This window comes from Diceros bicornis, chromosome 7, assembly GCF_020826845.1.
Source record: "Diceros bicornis minor isolate mBicDic1 chromosome 7, mDicBic1.mat.cur, whole genome shotgun sequence".
In the NCBI taxonomy this organism is placed as follows: domain Eukaryota; kingdom Metazoa; phylum Chordata; class Mammalia; order Perissodactyla; family Rhinocerotidae; genus Diceros; species Diceros bicornis.
The window spans coordinates 12,696,972-12,709,383 of record NC_080746.1 but is presented as its reverse complement, the minus strand read 5'-3'; the positions used below and the strand labels follow the sequence as shown (position 1 = coordinate 12,709,383).

General features: G+C 36.5%; 1 protein-coding gene across 1 annotated transcript; it reads left to right on the top strand.

The window, feature by feature from the left end:
• Window positions 1-1,720: 1,720 nt before the first annotated feature.
• Window positions 1,721-2,656, top strand: LOC131408331 (putative olfactory receptor 8G3). Its single transcript, XM_058544946.1, has one exon. The coding sequence runs from the start codon at window positions 1,727-1,729 to the stop codon at window positions 2,654-2,656; it is 930 nt and encodes a 309-aa protein (XP_058400929.1). The 5' UTR covers window positions 1,721-1,726.
• The last annotated feature ends 9,756 nt before the right edge of the window (window positions 2,657-12,412 follow it).

Sequence of the window (12,412 nt, the reverse complement as noted above, 5' to 3'; positions counted from 1 at the left end):
TTATTCAGGCTGTAATCAAACATTTCTGACTGGAAGATCAGGGTATGTCTGACTATTGGAATGTTCATCTTTGTTGTGAAACCAAATATTTCTCTCCATGGTTTCAAGCAGTTAGTTTTCCTTCCCTTTCTTGGAGACATATATCATGAGAACAATACCTCTTAAATAAAGCAATATTTTGAACATTGAGGTAACTGTCTTGTGCCACATGAATTTTTGCTAGAGAAATAGCCTCAGTTATTTCAGCCATTCTAAAATGACAGATTTCTAGATCATTTTTCTGAAATTGTACAGTATTTCTATAACACATGAAATATTGTTCCTCAAACTCAAAATACTAATCCAACTATTGATTGAATGTTAAGAATATGTATTTCCATATTCTAGCATCTACTCATCTTTTTGCAAATCTAAACTAAAGAAACACTGGTCTTTTTTTAAAAAATGCATCACACTTTCAACTTGCGTGAATTTAAACTAAAATTTCTTTTTTTGTGTGAGGAAGATCAGCCCTGAGCTAACATCCATGCAATCCTCCTCTTTTTTCTGAGGAAGACTGGCCCTGAGCTAACATCCATGCCCATCTTCCTCCACTTTATATGGGACGCCACCACAGCATGGCTTGACAAGCGGTACGTCGGTGCACGCCCGGGATCCGAACCCGGGCCCCCAGCAGCAGAGTATGCACACTTAACCACTACACCACCGGACCAGCCCCTAAACTTAAATTTCTAATTGCATGTGCTTTAGTAATCCACATGTCCACCATCTTTGAATCTATAGAAAGCACATGCAAAATACGTGATTACAAAAAACACAGCATAAGTGACACCTAGTGTCTGTGTTCTCAAACCCTCTTCACATATTGGCAATATGAATAGTTTTCAGACCTCCACCACTTCAACCATGAAGTCGCAATTACATAGACCAATCATAGTCCACTGCTCGTGTGGTCACAGTGGTGGAATACATGACCTAATTTTAGGCCATTATATTACGGCCCCTGAGATTATCCAAATTAGAACAAGGGAGGATAGTTCGTTGGTCCGGGGAAAAGCTGTTGAGACAAAAACATGATGTCTTCCAGCAGTTATGTTCCTGCTTTCTAGGGTAGTAGGCCTGGGTGAAGGGAGCTGGGACATGCAGAGCAGCCAAATCTCAGGCAGAATGATATTGTAGTTGCCCAGTCCTTCAGTTAGTTTGAGTTGGAATTCTAGTAAGAAAAATAGCCCAGACTAATATAATATATATATAACTAATTTTCATATATTTATGAATCCTATGTTTATTAATTATAGATAGCATACACTACTATTATGTATTCTGAGTAAAATAAAAATATTATGCCATTTGACGTGCATGACATTAGTATATACATATAGAATATGGAACAAAAGAAAAGAGTCCTCAGAAATAACAGTAGTAATGTTCCTTCTGGCTGACTTAAAAAATGTTTTCTCTTAAAATGTTACAAATTATCTTACTTATAAAGTTCTTGAAGTCTCTGGTCAACCACAATTATTGGTTATCCCACAGTAGCAGGAGAAGCTCAGGAGATCCCTGTAATATGAATCTCCTCTGATAACGGATAAAACAATGATCTCCACAGAATTAATTTCCCCTTCACACACACTCACAAATACACATGTGCATACACTCAAATACACACACACTCACAAATATACTCATTTTTTCATTTTTAGACCTAGAACCTGCTGAGAGGATAATGGACCTTGGAAATCATTCCATAGTAACTGAGTTCATCCTCGCTGGTCTAACAGAACATGCTGAATTCCAACTACCATTCTTCCTCCTCTTCCTAGGAATCTACGTGGTCACGGTGGTGGGGAACCTGGGCATGATCACACTGATTGGGCTCAATTATCACCTGCACACCCCCATGTATTATTTCCTCAGCAGTTTGTCTTTCATTGATCTCTGCCATTCCACGGTCATTACCCCCAAAATGCTGGTGAACTTTGTGACAGAGAAGAACATCATCTCCTACCCTGAATGCATGACTCAGCTCTATTTCTTCATTGTTTTTATTATTGCAGAGTGTCATGTGTTGGCTGCAATGGCATACGACCGCTATGTTGCCATCTGTAACCCTTTGCTTTACAACGTTATCATGTCTAATCACATTTGCTTTTGGCTCATAGTGGGAGTTTGTATTTTGGGCATCATTGGATCTACAATCCATACAGGCTTTATGTTGAGACTCTTTTTCTGCAAGACCAATGTGATTAACCATTATTTCTGTGACCTCTTTCCACTCTTGGAACTATCCTGTTCTAGCATCTACATCAATGAATTATTGGTTCTAGTCTTGAGTGCATTTAATATTCTGACTCCTGCCTTAGCTGTCCTTACCTCCTATAGCTTCATCCTCTCCAGCATCCTCCGCATTCGCTCCACTGAGGGCAGGTCCAAAGCCTTCAGCACCTGCAGTTCCCACATCTCAGGTGTTGCCTTTTTCTTTGGATCTGCAGCATTCATGTACCTGCAACCATCATCTGTGAGCTCCCTGGACCAAGGGAAAGTGTCCTCTGTGTTTTATACCATCATTGTGCCCATGCTGAACCCCCTGATCTACAGTCTGAGGAATAAGGATGTCAAATTTGCCCTGAAGAAAATTCTGGATGGTAGAAAATGAGTAGAATCAATGTCACTATGACATATCAGAAATAGGCCTTTGGTTTGCTGAGATATGTAATATACTAAGTTTATTGTTCAAATTTTTGAATATTCGGTAACACTTCCCCATATAACCCATCTCCAAAATTCCCTTCTAGACCACCTCCTTTGATTCTGTATTACAGTGATTATGTATGGCAAAATTCTTAGAATAAAATCAAAGACTCTTGAGGATTAAATGAGTCCTAGTTTTATTTTTAATAAAAATACAAACAGCAACAAAACTATGATGATGGGGAGGAGGAGGAAAAAGGTAATAATAGTAACATATATTGTTGAGATTTTATAAGTTTTTAAGCACTGTGCCTAGCACTTTAAACAGATAATTTTATTTAATATTTACAGTATTCCCTCAAGGCAAGCCCTAGCATTATTTCCCTCTGAAAGATAAAGAAATTAAAATTTTTTAGTTTTAGTAAATGCCCGAAGTCCCAAATATAACATATAATCAGCCTAGAGCATTTGGCTCCAGGACCCATGATTTTGTTCAAAGTGATACTTTGGCCCCGGGTAATTGTGGGTAGGTATAAGAGGTCTCTGAGCAAGCATCACTGGTTCCCTATACGTCTGTGCTGCTTTTCTCTAGATATGTTCAATGCTATTTTCCTGTTTATTTCATTCGATGTAATGACTATAACCAAAATCTTTCAATCCTGTTCTGATCAAAGCAAAAAAGAGCAAAAGGTGCCAGCCGGTGGCACAAGTGGTTAAGTGCGCGCGCTCCGCTGCAGCGGCCCAGGTGCGACGGTTCAGACCCTGGGCGCACACCGACTCACCGCTTGTCAAGCCATGCTGTGGTGGCGTCCCATATAAAGTGGAGGAAGGTGGGCATGGATGTTAACCCAGGGCCAGTTTTCCTCAGCAAAAAGAGGATTAGCAGATGTTAGCTCAGGGCTGATCTTCCTCACAAAAAAAAAAAAAAAAGAGCAAAGCAGCGACTTATTATAGAGTCTCATTATAGACACTTATTATAATGAGTGATAATGAGATTCAAATGATTATTCTTGATAGCAACAATTTGTAAAAAAAAAAAACAGATAAAACGACATTGTCTTATTTTTATACCAAGAATGCTGTAGTTATTTACAAAGCAACTGCTCATGAAAGCCATATATCCTGCCAAGATGTGTCACTATCATGAGCAGTTCATGCTGTTTTGCTTGGTAATTTACAAATAGTTGCCATTTCATGTCAATTTTTTCTTTAAAATTTCTCTTTTCTCCTCTCATATGATTGCTCATATTTTCTGCTTCTGGGCATTTAAAATCTTTTACCTATCAATTCACATGATATTCTAAATACTCAGTTGTCTTCTGTTTCCTCCCAATTCAAACCATTATACTGATTATACCCAGATAAATGTTGTTTGGATAGTGTCCTGTGTTATTCACCTGATATAACAAGTTGCAGTGTTTACCTACAGTATCCAAATATAGGACACAAATATATATCTTTACCACCTTTGTACTCTGTTATGCATTCATTCATTGATGTCAGACATTCATTCTCAAAGACCCCTCATATTTATTATTTGATTTAATTTTCATCAGTCCTGTAAAGGAAAGGAAAATGGCAGCAATTACAACTCCTGTCTTAGGCATGATTCCTAGTCCAGTGATCTGTCAAGCAGACACAAATGGACCAACAGGGGACAAAAAAAAAAGAGTCCTGGTGGGTAGATCCTTGAAGTACTGGGGCTTGAGCTCATACAGAAAATAAAAACTAAGTGAAAGGTAATGGTTGCATCAAGGAAGAAAAAAAAATCCTGTGCAGTTCCAGAAAACCATGTCATATTTAGAGTAATATGATCAAGCTACAAAAATAGAAATGTAGACAGAAGACAGCTCATGAATCACCTCTGGGTCACTGTAAGGTGTCATTGCTTATTTTAGAGAAGGGAGCTGCTAAATGTCTTTTAAGCAGAGAAGTGACGTGGTTATTTTTCAAGTTAGTAAGATCACACCTAAGCTGGTGTGGGAGATGGCTGGAAAGAGAATAAGGCTGAATCCAAGACCAGTAAGCAGCCATTTTCTTCTTCTTTTTTTTTTTTTTTAATTTTTTGTTTATTGCCGTAACATTGGTTTATAACATTGTAAAAATTTCAGGTGTACATCATTATACTTCTATTTCTGCATAGATTACATCATGTTCACCACCCAAATACTAATTACAACCCATCACCACACACCTGTGCCAAATTATCCCTTTCGCCCTCCTCCCTCTCCCCTTCCACTCTGGTAACCACCAATCCAATCTCTGTCTCTATGTGTTTGTTTATTGTTGTTATTATCTACTACTTAATGAAGGAAATCATACGGTATTTGACCTTCTCCCTCTGACTTATTTCACTTTGCATTATACCCTCAATGTCCATCCATGTTGTCACAAATGGCTGGATTTCATCGTTTCTTATGGCTGAGTAGTATTCCATTGTGTATATATACCACAGTTTCTTTATCCATTCGTCCCTTGATGGGCACTTAGGTTGCTTCCAAGTCTTGGCTATTGTGATTTTATTATTCTAAGCAAGATAGTCCATGTCAATGATAGTGAACTAGAAAGGAAGGAGACTCTCAAGAGATTTGTAAAAAGGTGGATCGTTCAGAGATGGCTGAATAAAACGTGAGTTGAAAATACACGAAAGCATAAGAATGAATGCAAGTTTCTAGCTTGGATTACTAAATAAAAGGATGAATGATGCTAGAATTGTCAAGATGGTAGAATAAATAATAAAATTGAATAAAATGAATAAAATTCAAGCCCTCTGTCTAGCTCTCTTGATATATATATATTCTGCTGAATCACAACATATACCCTGACAGAAAACTGAAGAATGGCTTCTATGAGTTTCTTAGTAGTTTTCATTATTATATAATCATTTATGGAGTGGTATTTTATATCTTTTCTATTTCTGGTGTCAACCAGATCCAACTCTCTTTGCCACTTCTTTTGTTCAGCACAGTGAAGTAACAGTCTCTCATAGTGTGCTAACCTGTAAGGCAGCATTCCAGACACATAATATTCTCCTATAAGCATCATAGAATCCTGCAGCTACTGCAATACCATAGCTAAAAGTAGCTTTTGGATGCATAGGCGTGGTGGAACTTGCTTGAATCTGAAAAAATTATAATGGAAGGGATTCCAAAGGAGAGATCATCTAACACCTTGTTTCTCAGAGTGGTCCGTAAACCAGCAGCATTGGAAAAACCTGAGAGTTTGTTAAAACTGCATAACCTCAAGCCATATACCAGACTTGCTAAATTAGAATCTGCATTTGAACATGATCTCTAGGTTATTCCTGTGCACATTAAAGATTGAGAACTTTTAAAACATATTGATATCTGACCTCAGACCCTAAGACATTGATTTAATTGATATGCGATGCACCCTGGGTATTGATATAAAAAAAAAAAAAAAAACCTCCTTTGATGATTTTAAATGTGCATCCAAAATTGAGAAACACTAATGTAACCCAAGTCTAAACTGCTGTAAAGAGAATTGAACCTGATATATTAACCATATTTTATAAGAGCTCCCCTAATGTGAGATGTTCAATTTCTCTTGATTCAAACAAATCTAAGAATACTTCTAATTATTACTGTTTTGGGAAAAATAGTGAAAACATATCAGAAAGAAGAAGAAATATGAAGTATAGGTGCATAATAATAAATTATTTCTTTAAACATACAAATTAGCAAGTAGAATTATTAATCAGGAGGGCCTCAAAAGGGCAAATATTACATGAATATTCTGAATTCTTACCCCAAAACTCAAAAATCCAATTATGTATAGATTTGACTTTTGAATCAAGTAAATATATTACCTATTTACACATAAAATAAATTAAACATATTTTTATACAAATGAAATGGAAACAAATGGTTTAATTCATTATTGAAAAATTTCTAGCCCTACTAATGCTAAGAAAACTTGTCAGGATGTACTGTGGTCTCTAAAACCAGCTACTCACAGTGTGGACTGTGAACCAATAACACTGGCCAGGAGCTTGTAAGAAATGCAAACCCCACTCACACCCGCTGGAGCAGAATCTGCATTTAAAAAAAAAAGACATCCTCAGCTGATCCTGTGAACAAATCTTTACCACAAGTGGATAAGTTCAAGATTGACAAAGAATCCCTCTTGAAGGATAAAGTTAGACAACTGGGAAATAATTGCAATTGCTTCTTTTCTCAAGGGCTTGTTCCCTGAGAAATGGAAATCCTTGGAGGGTATTTGTCTCCACATTATTTGGTGCCTGGAATATCGAAATCAAGGACAAACCTTCATAGCACAGCAATCAGAACTATTCAGGGGACTATAAAAGCTGAGAGTGTTTGCTACCCCGAAGCTGGAGAACACAAACTGAGGACATACAATTGGAGATGCTGACCTCTGATGCAGACCAGCTTCAAAAGTGGCTCTGAGACTCAGGGCCGCGCCTGCCCTCTCAGCACTAAAGGTAGCAGAATGCTGGGTACCTAGGACTCCCAATACCAACATTAGCACTATTCTCTTCTGTGTCAAAGAAAGCAAGTTGCAAATAAATTGTGGCATTGAGCTTTCCAGGAAGAAGAAAAGTGAGGATGTTCATTTCACACTTGGGATTTGAGACTATAAGGTGTAAATAATCAACGTAAAAATTTAGGCAAATATTCCTTAATATGTTCATTCATTGAATTATTCATAAAATACTTTTTTGTCCTCCTATAATGTGCCATACACTGTGCTATTTACTTGGGATACAAAGGAGAATAAGTCTGATGGTCCATCATCTGGCTTATAGTGTAGCTTGGTCTGAAAATGTGCTGTTCAGAAATGGCAGTTTTCTGAGAATGTAGTTAGAAGATCCAATCAGTTACAAGGAATTGGAGAACATTTCCATGATGACTTCAATTTTAAATGAGATTTAGAAAGAAAAAAATATTTACCAGACGAGAGATAAAGAGAGTTGGTAAGACTCTTTCATGTGCAAAGAAGAGCAAATAAAAAGGCAGACAGTTGAGAAAACATGACATATTCCAGGAACTGAAAGAAGCCAAATGTTCTGCAGCAGAGGAGGAGGATTCCAAAAACTAAGACTGTTTGAGAGGGGCAAAAAAGTGGATTTTTGTACTTTATCCTAAAATCAATTAGGGAAATCTTTTCTCCAGTGTCCATGAACATGAATCCTCTTCTGGTTTATGACTGAGTGCATTTTATAAGAAGAAAGGGAGTTCATTCCATTTCTAACAGCTCTGATGTTAGAATACTTTTCATTACATTGATTAAAGGGTATATTCATAAAACTTTCAAGCACCACACACAAAATAAACTCTCTCCCTTTTGCTTCCCTTAGGATACATAAAGATGCCTGCAAATTATCCCATTACCTTCACATATTTTCCAAGCTCTTGACAGATTCTGTGTGCCTTCCATCTTGTCAATGTCCCTCCTTAAAAAAGACATTCATAACTAAATACAGAACTCCAGACATAACATGATAAGTATTTCACACTGCTTCCTAACCTCAAGGCACACATAGAAAATGGTAATATTGATATAGATAATGGGGTAAGTGGATGAGACAGTTTGTGGCTGATGGTGACCAACTAAGAGGCTATGCATGTCAGAGGCCTGCCCCCAATACCCCAAGGGCTAAGAACTAATAATATCTCAGCATCATTGTGATTTTTTCATGACATTTCAATTCCATGGCACACGAGTTGGGAAGCTATGTTATAGATCTTATGTAGATAATCAACATCATAGTCTAGTACTTTTATAGATTAAATCAAAATCTCCCATTGCTTTTTCAGCATCCACTATTCCATGGGCTTTACTGAGTTCATAGGGAATATGCCTATTTTATGTTTTCATAGGAATTGCATTCAAACCAAATATCTTGTATGTGAAGGATAATTTTTTTTTTTTGAGATTTTTGAGGGTTTATATTCACACATCTGCTTTAGTAACAGGAATATGGGTGATTCACATTTGAATTGTTATCTGTTCACGTTTTAAGTCAGATATTGAGAGATTATGGCCCTAAAATACACTTCACTCTTCACTATAAGGCTAACCAAACAATCTATAGCAAAATGCGTTGATAATAATGAAGATAAACCAATAGTAATGTATTGTTAGAAACAAGAGCAGCAATCAGCGACCACAACCAAGTCAAGATAACACCGATGATTTACTGCTGCGCGAAGCATTCTTTCCTGAAGTGTCAGGAACTCCATCTGTCTGCCTGTATGCGTGTACAATGAGACTTGCCAAATAGTAACAAGCATTAGTGGAACACTTAAATAGATTTCTTTAATACTATGATAACATTAGTTTAAACATTCATTATTAGCTAATCCTTTATAATTCATTTACCTTACTAGTTAACGATGTTTAGTTGTACCTAAAAAGTCTATGGATTTGTATATCATTCATCTGTAAGAAACAGAAATTGAGTTATCGACTAAATTCACAGCACAGCAGAAGAAAACTCTTGACTGATGATTACAGGTCTGCATCCTTTGTCTGACACCCATAGGGCTAGAGATACTTCAGAATTTTTCAGATTTAAGAAAGAATCCAGTGCATATACTGTATATGATATACCACCTCAGCAGTGCCAACAGCAGTACCTTGTAGCCAAATACATTAATGTGCCTGCTGTGAAACATACATTAAGTGAGATAAAGACTATAAATAGCTTTAAATCATTTCAGGGCAGGATTTGCTGCCAAATGAGTTTATACCGAACTTAACAAACTCTTTTGGTTCTATTGATCTGGGGATTTTGTAATTTGTGACTGAGAGACTAGATTTATACAGTGTTCCAGACTGCAGTTCAGAGCTGAAATGTTTGAACCACACTGACGTTAATAATTAACAGTGCCCACCTCCATAAGCTTTCTTTAAAAACTCACTCAAGCTCTTCCAACCCCCTTATTTTCCCATTTCTATTCAAGAAGTGATCTATTAAGAAATCGTGCATGTCCTTGCTTCCTTATCAATTTTACTGAAAAGCATTTTTCAAGAAATAATTTACATACAATAAACTAAATCCAGTTAAAGTACACAGTTCTATGAATTTTGGTAGTTGTACACCCCTGTGAAACCAAGGCCACAATCGAGATACAAAATATTTCCAACATCCTGCAAAGATTCTTCACATTCCTTTGTACTCTGTCTTTGTCTCCACCCTTTCCCCTGAGTCAGCCACTAATTTGCCTTTTTTCCACTTAGATGAATTTGCATTTTATATTAACAAATCTTACAGTAGGCACTCTTTTGTGTCTGTCTTCTTTCACTCGGCATGTTTTTGAGATTCATCTGTGTCACTGCATGCAACAGTAGTCCCTTCTTTTTACTGCTGAGTAATATTCTGATGTAGGAACATACGACATTTTATTTATCATTCACCTTTTGATAGACATTTTGGTTGTTTCCAGTTTAGGACTATTGTCAATCAAGCAGCTGTCTTTGAGTGAACATACATTTTCACTTCTCTTTGATTTAAATACCTAAAGTCAGAACGGCAGGGTCAAATAGTATGTGTATATTTAACGTTTTGAGAGATCTACAGGTTTTCCAAAGTGATTTGCAATTTTATGTTTCCATCAACAGGATATAAGAGACACACAAATTGGCAATTTGTGTATCTTATTTTGTGAAGTCAATATTCAAGTCATTTGTAAAATTGTCTGTGGGGCTGCTTGTCTTATTGTAATTGAGTTGTAATTGTTCTTTTTTCTAGATACAAGCCCTTTGTCAAATATACATATTGAAATATTTTCTCCCATTCTATTTCTTGCTTTTCATTTTCTTAATGGATCTTTTGAAAAGCAAAAGTTTTGAATTTTGATCAAGTCCAATTTATCAAATTTTTTAATTTTTCATCAAGATTTTCTCCTACTATTTAAAGAGTTTTGTACTGTTTTATTTATTTATTTATTTATTTATTTATTTATTTTTTAATTTTTTGTTTATTGCAGTAACATTGGTTTATAACATTGTAAAAATTTCAGGTGTACATCATTGTATTTCTATTTCTGCATAGATTACATTATGTTCACCACCAATATACTAATTACAACCCATCACCACACACATGTACCGAATTATCCCTTTCACCCTCCTCCCTCCCCCCTTCCCCTCTGGTAACCACCAATCCAATCTCTGTCCCTATGTGTTTGTTTATTGTTGTTATTATCTACTACTTAATGAAGGAAATCATGTGGTATTTGACCTTCTCCCTCTGACTTATTTCACTTTGCATTATACCCTCAATGTCCATCCATGATGTCACAAATGGCTGGATTTCATCATTTGTTATGGTTGAGTAGTATTCCATTGTGTATATATACCACAGCTTCTTTATCCATTTGTCCCTTGATGGGCACTTAGGTTGCTTCCAAGTCTTGGCTATTGTGAATAACGCTGCAATGAACACATGGGTGCATGTACCTTTACAAATTGGTGTTTTCAAGTTCTTTGGATAAATACCCAGCAGTGGAATGGCTGGATGATATGGTAGTTCTATCCTTGATTTTTTGAGGAATCTCCATACTGTTTTCTATAGTGGCTGCACCAGTTTGCACTCCCACCAGCAGTGTATGAGAGTTCCCTTCTCTCCACATCCTCTCCAACACATGTTGTTTCCTGTGTTGTTAATTATAGCCATTCTGATGGGCGTGAGGTGATATCTCATTGTAGTTTTGATTTGCATTTCCCTGATAGTTAATGATTTTGAACATCTTTTCATGTGTCTGTTGGCCATCTGTATATCTTCTTTGGAGAAATGTCTGTTCAGGTCCTTTGCCCATTTTTTAAATGGGTTGGTAGTTTTTTTGTTGGTAAGATGCATGAGTTCTTTATATATTTTGGAGATTAAGCCCTTATCAGAAGTATGGTTTGCAAATATCTTCTCCCAATTGTTAGGTTGTCTTTTCGTTTTGTTGATGGTTTCCTTTGCTGTGCAGAAGCTTTTTAGTTTGATGTAGTCCCATTTGTTTATTTTTTCTATTGTTTCTCTTGCCCGGTCAGACGTGGTGTTTGAGAAGATGTTGCTAAGACTGATGTCGAAGAGCGTACTGCCTATGTTTTCTTCTAGAAGTTTCGTAGTTTCAGGTCTTACATTCAAGTCTTTAATCCATTTGGAGTTAATTTTTGTGTATGGTGTAAGGTAAGGGTCTACTTTCATTTTTTTGCATATGGCTATCCAGTTTTCCCAACACCATTTGTTGAAGAGACTTTCTTTTCCCCATTGTATGTTCTTGGCACCTTTGTCAAAGATTAGATGTGTGGGTTTATTTCTGGGCTTTCGATTCTATTCCATTGATCTGTGTGTCTGTTTTTGTGCCAGTACCATGCTGTTTTGGTTACTACAGCTTTGTAGTATATTTTGAAATCAGGGAGTGTGATACCTCCAGCTTTGTTCTTTTTTCTCAGGATTCCTTTAGCTATTCGGGGTCTTTTGTTGTTCCACATAAATTTTAGGATTCTTTGTTCTATTTCTGTGAAAAATGTTGTTGGAACTTTGATAGGGATTGCATTGAATCTATAGATGGCTTTAGGAAGTATGGACATCTTAACTATGTTAATTCTTCCAATCCAAGAGCGTGGAATATCTTTCCATTTCTTTGTGTCTTCTTCAATTTCTTTCAGAAATGTTTTATAGTTTTCGGTGTACAGATCTTTCACCTCTTTGGTTAAGTTTATTCTTAGGTATTTTATTCTT